Source organism: Tasmannia lanceolata, unplaced genomic scaffold (assembly GCF_043159265.1).
Source record: "Tasmannia lanceolata isolate RefF3 unplaced genomic scaffold, GAP_Taslan_0.1 ptg000008l, whole genome shotgun sequence".
NCBI classification, from domain to species: domain Eukaryota; kingdom Viridiplantae; phylum Streptophyta; class Magnoliopsida; order Canellales; family Winteraceae; genus Tasmannia; species Tasmannia lanceolata.
This window is the reverse complement of record NW_027518685.1, coordinates 37,510,055-37,529,271: the sequence shown is the minus strand read 5'-3', so window position 1 is coordinate 37,529,271 and position 19,217 is coordinate 37,510,055. Positions and strand designations below refer to the sequence as shown.

General features: G+C 39.8%; 1 protein-coding gene across 1 annotated transcript; it reads right to left on the bottom strand.

The window, feature by feature from the left end:
- Nucleotides 1–3,368: 3,368 nt before the first annotated feature.
- LOC143885303 (glycosylinositol phosphorylceramide mannosyl transferase 1-like) lies at nt 3,369–17,644 on the bottom strand. The gene is made up of 5 exons (XM_077389410.1): nt 17,155–17,644; nt 8,335–8,731; nt 4,311–4,474; nt 4,144–4,214; nt 3,369–3,859 (listed from the first exon to the last, which is right to left on the bottom strand). The coding sequence occupies exons 1-5, from the start codon at nt 17,376–17,378 to the stop codon at nt 3,699–3,701; spliced, it is 1,017 nt and encodes a 338-aa protein (XP_077245525.1). The 5' UTR covers nt 17,379–17,644; the 3' UTR covers nt 3,369–3,698.
- Between the last annotated feature and the right edge of the window lie 1,573 nt (nt 17,645–19,217).

Sequence of the window (19,217 nt, the reverse complement as noted above, 5' to 3'; positions counted from 1 at the left end):
CGGTTTTTAGGGTTTTTCTGCTTGTAGAATGTCAGGGGTAGAGAACAAGAGGTTCTATGGTAAAGGGAGATGGATAGGGGCCGTCTTACGTGGCTATATTTGTAATTTCAAAAGGTACTACGGGCTATCTACCTTAGCCGGTTCAAGGAGATAAACTGGGGTGTCCGATGAAATGGAAAGGGGAGAAGATATCAGCTCTCAAATTTTTCCTTTTCTTCTGGGCAATATTTTTCCAAAGGCTTTTTTTGGACACATCTGAACGCGACTCAACAGGGCCCAATAAGGGTGTCAATTTTGGCTCGGGCTCGGAAGCTCGCTCGAACTCGGCTCGGAAAAAGCTCGGCTCGAGCTCGGCTCGAATCCTTAACGAGCCAAGCCGAGCCGGCTGTCCAGGCTCGTTAAGCTTAACGAGCCGAGCCCAAGATAGGCCAGGCTCGGCTCGGCTCGGCTCGGCTCGTTAAGGCTCGTTAAGCATTTAATATATATGTTATATATTAATATATACACTAAAAGGGTTGTCCAGGGAGTGAAAGGGAGAGGCAAAATATGTCACTTCTTTTTTGGAACCCCATTTGTTACTTGGACCACCCTCTGTAGTGTAAAAAGAGTAGTCGAATTACACTAGATAGGGCTGTCCAGGGAAGATGAGGGGTGTGAACTTAATACAACAAAAGCTCGTTAAGGCTCGCGAGCCTGACCGAGCCGAGCTGAGCCCGAGCCTGGTTCGAGCCCGAGCCGAGCCTGAGAGCTTAACGAGCCGAGCCGAGCCTGGCCAAGCTTGGCTCGGCTTACACCCCTAGGGCCCAATTGATACGGATGTCGTATGTTCTTTCTATCTCAACGATTTGAAGGTAAAGGTTCATTTTCTGGTTCAACCAATGTCCAACCACCCCAAAATATGTACTAGATGCATTTGCATTCTCACATGCTAATTAAGAACGTAATATTAAATACATGTCGAGTAGGTTCGACCACGTGAGTTGCATGCCAAAATCTAGAAGTGTAGGCCTCAAAGAGACCCCTCTTTTTGTTCTTTTTCTAAGCTAGGAAAGTCTCAAGTGTTGGGCCCCACTTGAGCTGTCCATAAGAAACATTTAGATCAGCCGTTTGGACATCGTTTATGTCGTGTGTTTGAACCCAACTTTACGATCTAAAAAATACAAGAGATTTTATCAAATAAAGATTTGTTTGTAAATACTAATATGATAACTTGGGATCCTTCATAGGGGTGCAATTAGGGCCGGGTTGAGGCAACCTTAGCCCAACCCGAGATAGCATTCCCTCAACCCTAACCAAACCCAAGCCGGGCCCAAATTGTAGGCCCCACCCATATTTTTCAAAATCAAGTATACGGTCCACACCATAGGATATATGATCCAAGCCATCCATTTGATAGGCCACAATGTAAATAGGTTGTGCCTCCAAGATCAATTCCATAGGGTGATCGCAACCTTCAATCTATAGAGGTTTCCATAATATGCAGTTTCTCTGAGGAAAATACCAAAGAATGCTAGTTTATTTTCTGAACTCCCATAGGCGGTGAGTTTTCAACTTTACACATAACACGCTCAAAGTACATGTCTCAGACAGAATTAAGACCATGTTGCCCTTCCGTGTGTCTCTTTTTCTATCCGCATTAAATATATCTCGACATCTCTTTTTCTACCTACGTCTCTATTTAAAATTAGGAATAATCTTTGCCGTAGAGGCGGACGTCGACGACTACAAGGTATGGTGCGACTGAAATGCAGATGGGTGTGATCGGAAAATAAATGGGTGAGAGTGCATTAGAGAAATCTGATTAATATTTTGTGATCTCGAGGCCCGCGCTTCCGAAGTTGGGAAAGAAAAGTTTTAATCTACACTGTTGAATGATAGGGTTCGTTTCGAATTAATTGTGGTTCGACGTTAATGTCAAAGTTAACAGTTGTACGAGGATTGTTAACTTCAACATTAATGTCAAAGTTAATAGTTGTACAAGGATTGTAAACCGGGCAGTGGCTGAAGATGCAGAAGACGTAGGAAAAGCAAGGGAGAAGATGCAGAAGCCGAAAGAACAACAAGGAGAGGCAGAGAAAAAAGAGATTTCTCAGGAAGATGGAGGGAGAAGCTAGTAGCTACGGTGACGTTGAGAATGAACCTTTCGAAACTATATCGAACCACAGTTATTTCGAAACGTTCAACGGCGTAGATTAAACTTTCCTTTCCCAACTTCGAATGTGTGGGCCTCGAGATCACAAAATATTAATCGGATTTCTTTAATGCACTCGCACCCATGTATTTTCCGATCGCACCTAGCTGCATTCCGATCGCACCTTACCTGGTAGCCGTCGACCTCCGCCTCTACGGCAAAGATTATTCCCGATTTTAAGTAGGATTTTTCAAATCACATGACATGAATTCCATTTTGCGGATTTCGAGGTATATTTAATGCAGGTAGAAAAAGAGACGCAATCAGTAGGAAAAATGTTGATTGTGATGTGTACCACTTGCAGAATAATGAATAGTAAAATGGTCTTATTTTGGTCTGACACATGTACTTTGAACGTGTCAGAGCGTAAAGTTGAAAAATCGCCACCTATGGGAGTTCAGAAAATAAACTGACCTTCTTTGGTGTTTTCCTCAGGATCATCATGTGGAAATGATTTTTTGGGACACAACCTATTTACGATGTGGCCCATCAAATGGAGAGTGGATCACCCTATGGTGTGGAGACAGTTTGGATCATCCTATGATGTGGGTCGTACGGTTCGTTTTGAAAAATATGGGTGGAGCCCACCTTGCTAAAAGATTTAAACAAATTAATTATCGGGCCAACCAACCGTTCATGTTGGAGAGAGAGAGAGAGAGAGAGAGAGTGGTTGGAGTAGTGTTGTACCAGCTATGTACTGGGGGATTACCATTGCCAATTTTTAAAGTTCTTCTAAGGTGAATAGGACCATTAGAAGTTTTCAATCAGTTAAGCGTGTACAATTTTGAGAATTTTTTTTCAAGGCAATGTTTGTACATTTAGGCCATGTTTGGCAGCCATGAATTTTTCCCCATGAAATATTAGTTTATCAGGTGGCGATTGAGGACCACGGAGGGTGGGAGATGAAGAGACTTTGAGATCCCTTTACTGAGGTAAGAAGTGGCTAAAAATCAGGGAAAATAAATTATATTCGATTAGAGCTCTTATTTTCCTTGTTTTTCAGCCCTTTTCTCACCCACTCCTCACACATGCCCTCTCTAGTCTCTCCTCCTCCCACCCTCCCTAGCCCTCTCTTACCACTTGATAAACTAAAATTTTCATGGCAGCCAAACATGGCCTTGAACTCCTCCCATTTTATGTTTCTTCACTTATTTGCCACTATTTAACAAGATTCTGATAGTAAATAGAAACCCCTATATAAAAATAATATAAAAACACATAAAAAAATAATATTGTATCCATATCCAACATTTCAACAAATAGGAGAATTAAACAGATACAAGCTCTCCTAGGAATAGTATTACCTGGGATTGCAAAAGCAGTTGATGATGAAGTTAGCTACAGATGCAGAGCTTTTCCTTGAGACGCTATGATTCTGAGCACTGGCACCATTCTGAACTAAGTGACGGTCGTTCAGTCACGGCTAATATCAAGTTCTAAGTGTTCCCATGTGTGCTCCGAAATCACGGACAAATGGTAAAAACAGATGAATTTCAAGACTAGTAGACTACCAGAACCATTCATGCTGCGCATCTACCGCTTTCAGGTTGGTTGAAACTAGAGGCATGGACCCATAGAGGGAAACGAAATCATTGAGGCATTTATTCCTTCTATTGCTATGCCCTTCCAAACTACTGATTCCAGTGGCTCCAATCTCATAAATCTTTCCTGTTATAAACGTGTAATGATAATTATTTATCCACTAATAGATACCTTAACTTCTCCAAAGTGCACACACAAAAATATATAACTTAAATAACAAAGATATGAATTTAGTTTTGCCATTCTGATTATCGTACTAAGATTTTCACAAGGTATGATTGTTGATACTTTGATTCATATTCCTTTAGTAGATGATATTCTTAGTGCCACTTAATGGGGAATATAACCCAAGTTAAGAATTCAATCATTCAGATAAGCCTTCAAGAGTATACATCAATAGCATCATTTACCTTTTACCCAGATTGGAGGAGCACCAGTGGCATTAGCAACAAGCAGAGACATTGCAATATCTTCACAGTTTCTGTAAGAAAACAGGGAAGAAATTCACATATATAAACAACATTACACAATAACATGTCAAACAAAAATATCTATGGAAATGATGTTCAGAACATACCTTTCTTTGTTTACATAATCATGAATAGATGAAGGCATCTGGTAAGTGTACAAATCCAAGTACTTTCTGTGAAAAAATGCTGCTTTAGAGAGAACCATACTGTAAGTACCCATCCACCAAACCGACCACCAACCTCCATAGTTGTAATATGTCACAGCATCGTTCTGTAGAAAATGAAGAAACTAATTAAAAAGATAGCATCTACATTTGGGAACACCCAGAGTTCCTTGCGAGAAACCATATTGTGAGAGCGCTTTACAACCTTGAATTCATGGATTCAGATAATGGTTAGGGATGAAGAACTTTTAAATGATTCCACTTAGATACTCATTTTATATTCATACACAAGAAAAATTAACACTGCATAACTAATCTGCAGATATGCCATAGGAGACACTCGGCTAATGTGTTGGCGGATGGATTGGCTGAAGATGGGACAAGCCTCGTCACCACGCCTGTCTCCTTATTTTGCCCGCTGAGGAGGATATCAATTCATAAGATATGTAAATATCTTAGATTTTGGTTACAGTGGTTTGTTCTGATTATCCTTTGTATTGGGGGCGTCTCGTCCCCTTGTACTTTTGTGATTTATTGGAATGAAATCATTATCTTTCAAAAGGAATGAAATCATTATCTTTCAAAAAAAAAAAAAAAAAAATTGAGCACTGCATAACTAATCAATCTGAGCGGATAGCTAGATATAGATAAATATCATCAGTAGTGCTAAACTCCTGGGCCTCGCTCACTGAGTTTAGCCAATGTTATTGAATTGATACAAAAGAAGATATTGACAAGAGTCTTCTTAATTCACTATTACTCAAATCAGGAACTCAATTCTGACATTCACAAGGTAATCTGAGCAAGAGAATGAAATGGCACAACACAGAGAGGTTACACAAATTTTATATGCAAGCAGTTTCACAGTTCATAAGTGAGAGAATAAATAAGTTAAATGGTAGATTCTCCATTGTCTCTCTGTGGTTACCAAAACAAGGAAACAGAAAAGATCAGGTTTGACAATTCAGTCAACACTAGCAAGCACAATATAAAAAGCCCGCGTTTCCTATAGATCAGTCGAAATGGCTTTACAGAGAAACAGATTAAAATGCTTATATATACTAAATTATTGAAGGACAAGTAATTGATAAATAACAGTGCTATTATCCTCCAAACATCTAACAACGGAGTTGTCGACATTAGTTAGGGTTTTGGTTGTAGCACAAACGCACCGTCTAGGACTTGGTTTACAATAATATCACCCCCTACATACAGTACAAGTAGCTTACATATCCATTATATGCTATCCATACCCATACCCATTACATTAGCCAATAGGCTACTTATATCGAATCCAACAAAAAGTGTGGGCCCCACCAAGTCATGATACATGTCCACCATGCCACACAGACTTCTCCACCTCAATCCAACTGGAGATTTTGATTTTCAAGAATCCTGCTCGAAGACCTAGAGCTATTGTATGCCCCTAATCGTGCAGGATAGCCATCTTCACCACCCGATCTCCGGCGGCCTCCATCTTGCACCACCGCCAAGCTCCGGCGGACCCCCATTAAATCCGGCACCAAATCTGTTTCTTCCACCCTCCTCTCCGTTGTTATATCTAGCAACCCACGGCCTCCCACGACCTCCTCATTTGGCATCCGACTGGCCTCTCACGGCCTCCCCCGGCCTTCCACGACCTCCACATTTGGCAACCCACGGGCCTCCCACGGTCTCCCCCAGCCTCTACGGCTTCAACGTCCTTCCAGCTACGGCCTCCCGACGGCCCCACGACCTCCAGGTCCGTCCTTCGGCCAAAAGCCAAAGATTTTGAGTCATGGCTTTGGACCAAACATGACCTCCTACCAGATCCGGCCTCCAGTCAGATCCAGCCTCCCGACGGCCAAATATGTCCACTAGAATCCGATAACCCCCCATAACCACCGGCCGGCCTAACCTCCACCATTAAACCCAGATCTATCCGAGGAAGATCTATTAGGGTTTAGAGCTTAAAAAGTTTTAAGGAGGGTTTCAAGAGGAGAAAAACAGAGAAAGAATGAAAGAAGCAAGGGAAGATCCGACATTTGGCCATAGTCAGGTGACCTTCGCAAGCCGCGGTCTCCTTAGCTGCCGCCGCAACCCTCTCTGCAACCACCACGCATCCAAGACCCCAACATTCTTCTCTGCTTTTCACTCAGAACCGGATCTGTTCTTTTTACCCATTATCCACCCACTCACCCACCCAGCCTCCACCCCCTACGCTTAATCTCTGTGCAAGAGAGAGGAGGTTTTCCTCTTGGGATCTAAAGGTTTGCAAAAGGAAAATCCGATTTAGGGTTTGTGGGGTTAGAAGAGAAGAACCCTAGAAGGAAGAAACACGTGAAAAAGGAGGAGTGAAAGCAGAATTTCAAGACAGATGGAGGCCCGGTGGACGGTTAGATCAGCCGTCCGCCAGAAGAGAGGAGGTTCTCTCTCTCTCTCTCTCTCTCTCTCTCTCTCTCTCTCTCTCTCTCTCTCTCTCTCTCTCTCTCTCTCTCTCTCTCAGAGTCGTCACTCTCTCTCCACGCATTTCTCTATCTCTCCCTAAAAATTGATACAGGAATATAGACTATGGGGAACAACGTTCATGAAAAACGAAAGGGAGAAAGATAGCTTTTTTTTTTCTCTAATCTTGTGTATTTTAATTTTATTGTGTATGTAATCTTGTAATTATTTGTTGTAATGTGGTAAGAGTGTCATGTGTCCAACTCATTAAAAGAGAGTACCGAGGAGTTATACCCATCTCTCATCTTCTCTCGTAGACACTTTAATTAAAGGAGAGTACCCAGGTAGTTATACCCATCTCTCCTCTTCTCTTAAAAGAATGTGTTGTAATGTGGTATGAGTATCATGTGTCCAACACTCATTAAAGGAGAGCACCTAGGTAGTTATGTAACTATTTCATCCATTCTCTTCTCTTAAAAGAGGTATGTGCTCTAATGTGGTAGGAGTGCCATCTATCCAGCTGTCATTATAGGAGAGTACTCGTACAGTTATGCCATAGTTACATGAAACTTCCTAGTTGGATGGGAACGTCGCTGTGGAAGCTAAGTTCTTCTTGATTCCCAAATTCAGGGGAAATGCGCTTCCCACCTGCATCCTACTTGTTTTCTCTTAATTAAGAGTACAATTCCTATTAAGCTAACCTTTTTTTCCCTAATAGTGGTTTTCTCTTTTTTATAATGTTGAAGGAGTGTAACCGTTAAAAGAAAAATGATACATGTTGGATGGCATTATACTCATACTGGTTCATATCAAATGATACTGTGCAAGGTGATATGGTAGTTTCTTGTCTCCATTCTGAAAAACTGATACATGTTGGATGGCATTATACTCTTGGGATTAACTATTATTATATGGAGCATGGGCTTTTAAACTCATGAGCAGTAGGCTTTGGGTTTGAAACCGTAGCTAAAGGTGCTCAATGTCATAACCGTGAGGTGAAGCATTCAATCCCAGCTTACCAAGCCAAATTAAGATCAGGGTGCTAAATAAAAACATTTGAAAAAACAATGCCCTTGAACGATTTTTCACTAACCAGAATAGCTAGCGACTATTATGCAAGCAACACGGTTAGTGTTTTCTTCTTTCTCTTTTGTTCTTCCTTCTCTTTAACAGAAATATAATTAATGTTGTTCATATTTGAAACTATGGTTTCCTTAAGATGACACACGGTAAAGCCATACAGTGATATTCTGTCTTTAAGAAAATACAATGCCAAACAAATGAAGTTTTAGGGATCTACATGTCTCTCATGTCAAGTGGATGGAATGGATATATTGCATAACAGCACAGCAGATATCCATTTAAAAGTAAAGGAATAAATATATCTCGCAGCTTTCAATTGTCAAAAATATATTTGAACTGGAATGAGGCAACACGTTAACAATAAAATGTAAATTTTTTTAATGAAAATTCCAGCCACCAGATCAATCAACAATCACAACATCAATTATAATATCTCATTAGCTTGCAGGAAATAACGCACCTCCTCATCCAACCAATGCATACGTGGAACAAATCCCACCATAGTGTCGGGTGCACTCTGCCATACTGTGAATGCGAAATCCAAAGTAGGGCAAGGAACCACTACATCATCATCAACTGAAAATATTGCATCTGTTCTGAGGTCCTTAATTGGCTTAAATCTATTATTCAGATTGTCCTCCTTGTTTAGGTCAAACCTGAAGTTAGGTTTGTGAGCACTCTGAGACTTTGACAGTACAATCTTTCTAAGGTAGGCTTTCAGACGGTCTGATGGGGGATCGTGTTCACTCCAGACTACATGTATTGCATCAGCTCTGCTACATGATGAATAATGAGCCACAGCTTGCTTGAGAAGAGAATTGCGCTTCCATGTATTTATCAGCACAGTGTAGCCACCCCTGTAAGAAACAATGAAATCTCAAATATCATGGTTCCATACAATTTAAGTTTCAAGAATGTATTTGACAATGTTTATTAATTAATATTGGCGTCGGAAACGAGCACAACCAACAAATAGAGAAAATCAGAGCAAAAGAATATGAAGAATCAATCGCTGGGCTTAAGAGCCAAGCCACGTTTTGGAGAGAACTTCAATAACTAAAGAGAAGTGAACTCTGTTCACAAAACAATTCTTTTTTTTCAATGCCAAAAATCCCCCTTCTCTTTTCTATTACCATCTTTTATAAAATGTCAGTACATTCTAAGTAAAGAATGCTAGAAAAGAAACATGCAACAAATGACATGAATTCCTAATCTAAGAAAGGAAATCAATATTTTCGTATAGTTGTTATTTAAACAACTACACGGTGGAATTAGAAGCATCCATGCAATAAAATCCCAAATCTACTTCCACTATAGCATTTACCAAAAGAGAAATATTCACTAACTAAATATGAAATAGACTTACTGGTACCTAACTATGAAGAAACAAGGAAATGTCTACTGTTAGACTTTCTAATGATGACTTCACGTGAATGCAATTTCTAATGAGAGATTATCTAATGATAGAATTATCTATGCAAGCACCCAAAGACTTCACGCGAGAAATTCAAGCAAATCGTGTCATTATGGATTCATCTGGTCCGTCCATTTTGGGTGACCCATCATCGCCATCCATATATTGGTTATGCAAGCTTGTGCTCCTGCATCAAATATGACCTTTCAAAGACTAAACAAGAAGACCCCATAGCTCTTTTAGAGCCCATTGTGAACCAGATGTGCAAGCTTTGTTCAAGGTTTAAAATTTCGGTTTTGGTGCCTCCGAAATTTGATAATAAAAAAAACCATCCAAGTTCCAAAATTTCAGAAATTTCGGCCGAAATCTAGGCCGACACTGAATTCATGTACTTTCGATGTCGGCCCTGGCAAAAATCCAAAAGTTCGGTATTTCGGCCGAAATTTTAAACCATGGCTTTGTTAGTGTCTCTGGAGACAATAAACAAATCAACTAAATAATACAGTGAATCCAGGACAGTGACGTCACAAGAACACAGACTATCCTAGCAGAGTAGTACTCCAACAGTCCATTCCCACAAAGAGACTCATACATACACAACTATGGGCTCCCATCCTTCAATGATGAAATGTTAATGTTAGTTCTCTACCAGTATTTGGCATCCATGGAGTTTACATTTTAAAGCCATCAAAAACAAATTTCACCAAGTGGTAGTCATTCACACAGCCCATAAATGGGATTTTCAATTTTGAATCCATTGATGGTAATATGTGCATACACATGCAAACAAGTCTATGGATGCACTAGTCTATTCGTATTGTTTGTGTTACTAGTGTTAAGCATTTGTCACAATCAGAGGATTTCTGCACAAGGGTGCAGTTTAGAAATTGTATGTCTGACATTGTTGTTAAAAATGGAAAAGAAATAATAGGGTGATCATCCCTAGTTTTAAAAAAATAATAATAATAATCATAAGCGCTGACAAAACTACAGGTAAGGCCAACTTGTTGAATGATCTAAATCATTCATTTGTTGGTACTTGGTATGCACCATGGATAAGGAATGCCACGAATATCTTCCCAAGTATATCATTCTAACTCTTGAACCTGTGGTTTGTAATATGGATGGTTCAAAAGCCAAAAAAGGTAACAGGCCAAAATCTCCACAAATCAGAGAGTAACAATCGTTTAGCACCGGAGATTTTTTGTATGTGGCCCATCAATTTAGGGGCCTAGCATATGACTGGTTTGGATCACCAAACAACTGGACCCAAGTATACTATTCCACCAGTATTTTCCTTATAAAAATAGTTGCAGATACTGAATGACTACTCTACATGAAATTAAGCAAAAACTAGGAACAACTGTAAAAATGGCACTATTTTTTGTATTAAATGAAACATATTTGAAAAAAGGGGGAAATATTACAGAAGAAACAAGACAATTTGGTACCAAAAACTAAATAATGCATTCTAATGCTACATTGCTTAATTTTTATCAGTTTGAGCTTATAGATAACACATGATACTTTTGTTGTGACAAATTATGGCTCTAAATGTAAAATTAATTGAATAAAGTTTGAACTGCAATCTGTTCATGTATTACCAAAGTTCCTAAAAGTAATAGGCAACAATTTTGTCAATTCAACTATTTTTTTCTTTTTTCCTTTTTTTTCGAATGGCTCTAGTTTATCAATAACTAAATCTCACTTTTTAGTTAATTACATAGTCCACAGCCCAGAAAACAAGTAATAAACTCAAAGAGAGAGGGAAAGAAAAGCTAGATGGTAGTTATCATCTCATCGTCAACATCAATGCTTCTTAGGAAATGGACATCCTCCCCACTATCTTTTATCCGAATGGTGGATCAAAGTTTATTAAAAGAAGCAAAGAAAACAACAAAAACAGAGATCAATAAACTTCGACTGAGACGGTCAAGGCAAAGCTACAACAAGCTCGCAATACAAGTTAAAACAGAACTTCGACAAAACCCGATGAATTTTGAGCCACCATTAATCCTTCTCTTCCTTCTCTTATAAGATTTTTCATTTATAATAAGGTTCTCATCATATATCAGAAGAAAGATTCAACAAGAAACAACAGCAAAGTAGATCTCAATGACTTTAACGACCAACTGTTAGTCTCCAATGAAATCCAAAATATGTATCCATTTATAATCCTCCTCCAATTGGATTAATGGATCGTCCAATTGGAAATGATAACAGAATGCATAGGTGACGGTTTGAAGATACAAGAGGGAAATTCTGTAAAAGCAACAGGAAGAATTGCTAAGATACCAGTTTAGGGATAACCAATTCATGGGGTGGTTGGAGTATCACAGGAGGAACTGTAACGAATCCGGGTGTTTGAAGTTACGAAGGTGTGGCGGTTCTTCGCTTTGCATCGAATTAAACCACATGCTCCACCGCTTGTGCAGGCCCCGTCAATTCCTTTGAGTTTCATTCTTGCGATGTTACTCAGATATTTATCTAGGATGGTCTGATAGAAAAGTATGGCCCTATAATAAATCCTCCATATTCATCAACAAAGAAGAAGAATCAGTGTTGAGAAAATCTGGGCAAAATCCGATCCAATCGTGCACAAACGGACAAGTCATCGTGCCCCCAACCAAACAATACAATTCTCCACACTTCTCTCCTTTCATTAGAACCATACAGCCATGTGTGATTTTCATAGCCCCACCTAGCAGCAGAATACCTGCAACCCCTGGAATCCAACCTGCCAAGCAATACTAGATTCTTTCATATCTTTGGGACATAAGCCAACACCACTCAAAGTATGAACCACTCCGTCAAACATTTTGATCTTCCCTGTCCAAACTCCCGTGACATCACAAGTTGACCCGTCACCCAATGACACTACACCTGCCATTATCCCCTGGAAGGTATCAAAATATTCCCTCTTAGAGCATACATGAACAGAGGACCCTAAATCTATAATCCACTCATCATAAGGAGAAGTGTGAATACTCGTTGAGACTATGAGAACGTCTCTAACATTTTTGTTTTGCTCATCTATTACTTCATCCACCATATTCATAGCATCATTGTCCAACTTGTCAGCTCGCTTCGAACAACCCCGCTTGATGTGACCACATTTCTTTCAATGATAACATTGCACGCTGTTTCTGCTGACCGTAGATCTTGACCTATCTTTTCCTAATTTTCTGTCAAATGACCTTCTTCGTTGATTCTCCCTATGAACAACCAATTCATGCTCTTAACTCTCCTCAAGAACAGGTTTCTTCTGCATCTCATTCGATAAGAGCGATGTCGTGACCTCCTCTAACTTCACATTAACTTTACCATACAATAAATTTGTTAGTAGGTTTCCATATGAACCTGGAAGCGAGGTAAGAAGTATAAGGGTCTTGTCTTCTTCCTTTTAAGTTTTCATCAACTTTGTGGAGTTGATCCGCAAGCCCATTGAACACAGTCATGTGTTCCAAAAGATTCCCACCCTCTTGTATCTTCTTCTTGTACAACTGCAGTTCCAGATACAGTCGGTTAGCTAAGCTTTTTGACATGTAAAGTTTTTTCCAACTTCTCTCATAATTTAGGCGTTCCATAACGTTTTTAATGGAATATTTGGTAATTACATTCTTCTTTCGTAATATTAAACATAACATTATCCGCCAAGCCTAGTCAAATTGTGTTGGTCGACTTCGACTCAATATCTACCTACTCGGCATCTCTCATCGTCTCCGGCTTCTCATCCTTTCTCCTCAACGCCTTAGACAGCCCTGTTGAACAAAGATCTCCTTCACCTTCATCTGTCGTAGGGTGAAACTGCCATTTCCGTCAAAGTTGTAGTTGTTGACTTGGGTAGAAATTGTGTAAGCCCAAGGGTTCTCCCAAGGGCTCCTCAACCTTTCACCCATGTTTTGATGATTAACAAACACAAATTGATTAGATTTTAAGGACTAATAAGTTGCCTTGAGTGTTATATTGAAATAGGAAAAGACTAGCATACATAGCACAACACAATGCATGACTTGGCGATCCATGTGGATAATACATGAAGCAACTCAATCTTGATGGGAGCAAGCTTAAAATGACATTTGATGGATGATCCTACAAAATGGAGTGCAGATTTGAAGATCTCAATCAAGTCAAGCATCGAATGGAGCTCATTGAAGATCATGTTTAAGAGAAGACTCAAGAGATGCAAAATCCGATCATAGGTTGTATCTCTAACACTCTTGATGTTTTCTCTATCAAGGCACACTCTCTTGGACCCTCCAAAATTATGTTTTTAATGTCCAAAAGAGAGCCCAAAAGGACTGCAAAAGAAACCCTTAAAAATAAATGGAAAACACTATTTTTGCAATCGGCGGTCAACCGACCCTACCACCCCTGTCGACTGGCCCTTTTAAAGAGGTGGAACTAAAAATGGTCAGAAAGCATTCGGCGGGTGACCGACCCTCTCACGGGCGACCGACCGGGTCGTCCGCGACACCTCGGTCAACCGAGCCGCTTTGAAACTCGTTTTTAAATTCTGACCAGTGCATGGACCGCGGGCGACCGCCACACCCCGATCGACCGTGACCACACGAAAATAGATCCGTTGGGACTTCGTGTACTGTTTTCCAAATGACAGTTGTTACTCTTTTGCCCTCCAATGGCTATATCCTTTCAATGGCTATAAAAAGGAGATCCTAGCTCCATTTTAACTTGATGAAATCATTCTAAAATAGCCTAACACCCATTAACCTATTGGTTTATCTTTTTAGGTTTTCAAACCTCTCACCAAACACTTATGCCTTGATTTTGATCACATTCAAAGTGTTGGATTTATGATCTTTATTTATATCTTTGAGAGAGAGTTTGTAGTGAGCTTGATATATTATTTGCCTATTTAGAGGCTTGAGAGTGCTTAAAACTTATTTATCTTCATTGTACTCGCGAAGAGAAGCAGTTCCCTTTGAGGCGATTTGCAAAAATGGTTCATCTTCTTGGAGGCGTCTTGCGAAGAGGAGCAATCACCTTGTGGCGGTTTGCAAAAGAGGTATTATTCCTTGGAGGCGGTTTGTATCAAGGGGGTTTGTCCCTTGAATGAGTCAAGTTGTAAAGCCCGGAGATTCAGCGTGCGGAATCTTATATAGTGAAAGAAAATCCCAAGGAAAGACCAAGTACTTGCGTAGTGGAGTAGGTCCGGTTGTGACCGAACCACTATACATGATTGCGTCGTCTCCTATATTCTTCCTCCTTCTTGTGGTGATTGGTAAAAACTAAAGCGTATTTTCATTATCATAGTTATTTGAACAAGAGTTAGATTTATAAATACTAAATTGTAAAATTACTTTTAACTTCACACTCATTTAGGGCAAAATTTTTAATTACTCAATTCACCCCCCCCCCCCCCCCTCTTGTGTTGCCTATTGGGATTTCAAATTGACCTTACCGCAATCTCAGATTACCTTCGATGTGAAAATCTACCTCAAAGGAGAATCTCTTGAACAATCTTTCTACCTCTGACGATCAATCTGATCTAATAATGACACTCATGATCGCTCCAACCACGGTGCAAAGACGATCACTCTAACTACGGCCTAACAACTATCGTTTTGATACCACTTGTTGAGAAAATCTGTCTGGCAAAATCCGATCCGATCATGCACAAAAAAATGAGAAAGTAAAAAGTAAACAAGCCACAAGAAGAACACTGAGATTTTACGTGGTTCGACCAAGATGCCTACGTCCACGGGCGAAAACACAATCTTCCACTATGAGAAAGTAAAATTACAAGGAATACAATGGATTAATCCGAAACCAACAAACCTGCAACCCTTTCCCTTGCTTTTCACTAAGAACAAGAGCACAACAAGAGAAGAAACCCAAGAAAAAGCCCGAGAGGAAACTCTCTCTCTCTCTCTCTCTCTCTCTCTCTCTCTCTCTCTCTCTCTCTCTCTCTCTCTCTCTCTCTCTCTCTCTCTCGCCCCACCACAGCTGAACATGTGGTTTTTTTCTCTTAAAAGAAACCTAAAAAGAGCCATCTTTAGTGATGCGATCCAGGCTTGATGACTTCATATATTTAGGAACATTTTATTTATATTTTCTATTTTCTATTTTCTTTGGTAGACGATTTCTATTTTGGTATTTTTGTGATTTTGGAGCCTAGATGTGGGGGTTGTCCACATCACCTAGGGCCCACACCATCTCACACCTCACTTCACCACTTCATTGCATACATGGACCATATTAACCCTAAGTGAGTAGTATTTAGTTTTTACTTAAGTAAGGGTATTTAAGTCATTTATCAATAATTATGACTTAAAAACTCTTATATCCTATTGATTATTGAGAGGGCCCCTCACTTAAGGCAAATCTCACCTATATATGTCTGTTTGCATACCTAATTGAAGTATTATCAGAGAAAAATGTGAATAGCAGCGTAAGGTTAGAGTTTCTTCCTCCTCCCTCCTATCTTTCTCCTTTCTCTTCTCCTCTTCCCTTCATCCCTCCTCTTTCTTTCTCTTTCATTGTCTCCTTCTATCTTTTCTTGCTTTTCCTGTCTTCTTCTTTCTTTTCTTTCCCCTTCTCATTGCCATCTTTTATTATTTCATGTCTCATCTTCTCCCTTCTTATATACTACATCTCTATTCCCTCCTTTCTTCTTCACCCTTCTCGTTTGGGTTTATAAACCATTCTCTTCTTCTTCTACCTGATCTTCTTTCCCTTTATTCTCTTAACTGGTCTTTTCTGGATCTTGATCTAGATCCCTCTTCTTGATCTTGATCTCTCTTCTTGATCTAGGTCCCTCTTCTTGATCTTGATCTTGATCTCTTTCCTTGATGCGTTATACATATTTCCCCATTGATTTCGTTGTTCGGGCTGCACACGAGGACATTTTCTCCACTCTGGTTCAATCCATAGCGGGCTGCGGTTATCTTGCACTGTTTTCGGACCTTCTCGGCTTCTCCACCACCCTTTTGGACTTCTAGCATACAAGACTTGAGGCCTATATACTGATTTTTCAGGGTGAGATCCTTCCAACCACCATTTGAGCCATACTAGACCCATTTTGAGCCACTGATACCCTTATGACTATTATCTTTGCATACTCCTTATCCTTGAGCCCTATTTTCTCTACTTTTGGTGATTACATTGGGCCCTAGTTTTCTCCTTTTCTTTATTTTGAGATTATATCCATGCCAGATAGTTAGGGAAATGATATCAGCGCCGCATTGTTTTGATATTTCCACAGAAGCTTCTTGTCTTTAGTATTTAAAGGGCTTGTGATAGCTTTTTGGAAACTGTAATAAGCCTTTTGACTGCCCTTTAAATACTAAAAGACAAGAAGTTCTGCAAGATATGAAAACATTGCAGTGCTGATATCATTTCCCTATATTTATTGTTGCCTATATTTATATTGATCTCTTCCGGTGTGACTTGTTACGGAAAATTTCATGCTTAGACAGATTTAAGATCATTGATGAAAATTCTTCAAAGGTTGACTCTGAAGTAAAACCCTAAAGGCGAATTGATTAAGAATAAATTTCATTAAAACCAAGGGGACAACTATGATTTTTTTTTCCCCACCACAACTATGATATCCTAGTTGAATTAGGAAACTTGACTCATCATTCAGTGACCACAACAATAATACACAAGTTCTAGCTCAATCAAAGGAGTAGGATTTCATCTACAGATTTAAGAAGCTGTACCGCGACTCAAACCTCAAAAATGATAAATAAGAATCTATAACCCTTTAGGAGCAACAAAAATCTACTGAAAAACCGTCCAATCTCAATACTTTAGAATCCAACTTTACAAAACAATAAAAATGCAAAGAAGTAGCAAAAAAAGAGAAAAGAAAAGAGAAGGTTTAAAGGAGAGAATTCGCACCTAGAAGGAGAAGAAACAGAGGAAGAGGGATGAGGGTTCCATCCCATCAAAGAACCCGTCCTACCCGCAATCACAAACACAGCAAATATCACACAAATTGCTAATAAAAGCTTCACCTTCAAAACCTTCCGGCACCTGTGAATCAGCACCGGCGACCGGTACAATCCTCGCGCGGCAGCCTTCTCCTTCGCCGGAGAATACAGACTGTTCATGCTCATCTCCATCAATCAACGGTGCAGATCTGATCTCACACCAAACCAAATGAAACAAAGAGAAATGAACCGAATTGGGAGATTTTGAGAGAATCGAAACCCTTGGGACTGATCTCTTGAACAGAATTCTTCTTCGCGTGAGGGTTTGCATGTAGGGTTTGGAATGGTGGGGACAAATCATACTGTTCAGGCAGGAAAAGTCTACAATCTGCTTGATTAAGATGGAAACAGAAAAATATCGACGGTCAATATAGACTTTTATTGGGTTTGAAATTTTGAATAAGAGAGAGGAAGAAGAATGGTTATTTCCGTTGAAATACGACTAAAGAAGATTTGTGCCGTCACGAAAGACTCCAAATCCAATAGAGCTTTTCCCGCACGCCAGATACACTGTTTTTTCGTACAAAAACAGGGACAGCTGAGGTGGACATGGGTAGAAGGGCCGACCTCGCATTTGAAATGACCAAAATACCCTTAAACTAGATGTAAATTTTCAATTACCTATTTCTAAGGCAATTTTGCAGAAAGCCATTTTGGGTATAACTTTTGGGAGAGAACTACCACATATACTCACTTTTCAGCAGATGTTTGTCTTATTCATCTAATTCATCTAAGGTGGTTTTGTTATGTCATGCAAAAGTCAGCTGTGGAATGGCCTTCTGCGAAATTGCCGAGCAAATCCTTTTCAGCAGATTTTTCTGTCACCGCCCGAGTAGAGGCCCGCCTAGGTACGGGACTAGGTAGGACCCTGCCTGAGAAGAACCCCATGGTGCTTGTTTTGGTGGAAACTCTCAATGGTCTTGATGACCCTTAATATGCAAAAACAATGAGGGATTACCTCAAGGAGTACTACAAAGGTGCTAACGGCAGTGGGACTCCAGCACATAATGAGAAGCTTAAAATATGAAGCCCATTTTTTTGAAATCCCACTATAGTAATGTCAATAAAAATCGTGTGCCTCTCTTATTACTTTTTTGTATCCTCCATTTCCTCTTAAAAAAAAAGATTTATATACGCCTGCCCTGAGAGATAGAGTTTTTTTTTAATCTACTAGGGAAAGAAAGTTGGACTCTTTATCTCGACAGGTATGAAGAGCCTAGCCTAATATATTCCATTAGCCCTGAACTTTTGACATATTGGTTAGCTACCTAGCATTTTCCTTCATTTTCCTCAACTAGTGAAGCACCTTTCACCATAGATTAACTTCGCTGCCCACCAGTAATATTCAGTGTTGGAGAGGGCTTTAGTGACAATGTCATTTGTTTGAAAAATCAGCCAGGTACATAGATTTTTTATATGGGGTCCAACCATTAAGTACCGTCAAAACGGTACCACCTTGATATTTGATCCAACAGCAGCTCACTTTTTAAGATGTTGCTGTTGGATCAAATATCAAGGGTGGTACTTTTGAAGTACCATCTTCACGTGACTTGACAGTCGGGCATCATATAATCTCTCCATATGTCATTCCTGGCAGTATTTCTTCACCAAAATGGACTTCAATTCTAGAAGTGTTTCCCATTATTTTATTAAATTCAGATGGTCAGGTGGGAATGTATATGTGCAACCAAGACCTGTCAAAGGACTTAAAAATCGACAAGTTAGTTTTCCCGACATTGATATCGAAGGCCTAAGATCATCCAATCAAGGTGGTCTCAATAGAATTTTGGATGAACTTGTGGTCTTTAGTCCGATCAACGGATCTGACCTAGTTTACGTGACAGGTATGACTTTTTAGCATTTTCTATATGGGAGAAGCTAAGCTGAAGGCTGCCCTTACAAAAAACCACTAAGCTCATCCAATCAAGGTATTCTCAATAGAATTTGGATGAACTTCAGATCTTTAGTCGG

Excerpts from the sequence above, each read along its gene's own strand:
- LOC143885303 (XM_077389410.1), bottom strand. The coding sequence starts at position 17,378 with ATGGAGATGAGCATGAACAGTCTGTATTCTCCGGCGAAGGAGAAGGCT. Across the intron at positions 8,732-17,154 it reads TCTGTTTCTTCTCCTTCTAG|GGGTGGCTACACTGTGCTGA; the intron begins GTGCGAATTCTC and ends TGTTTCTTACAG. Across the intron at positions 3,860-4,143 it reads TCCTCCAATCTGGGTAAAAG|GAAAGATTTATGAGATTGGA; the intron begins GTAAATGATGCT and ends CGTTTATAACAG.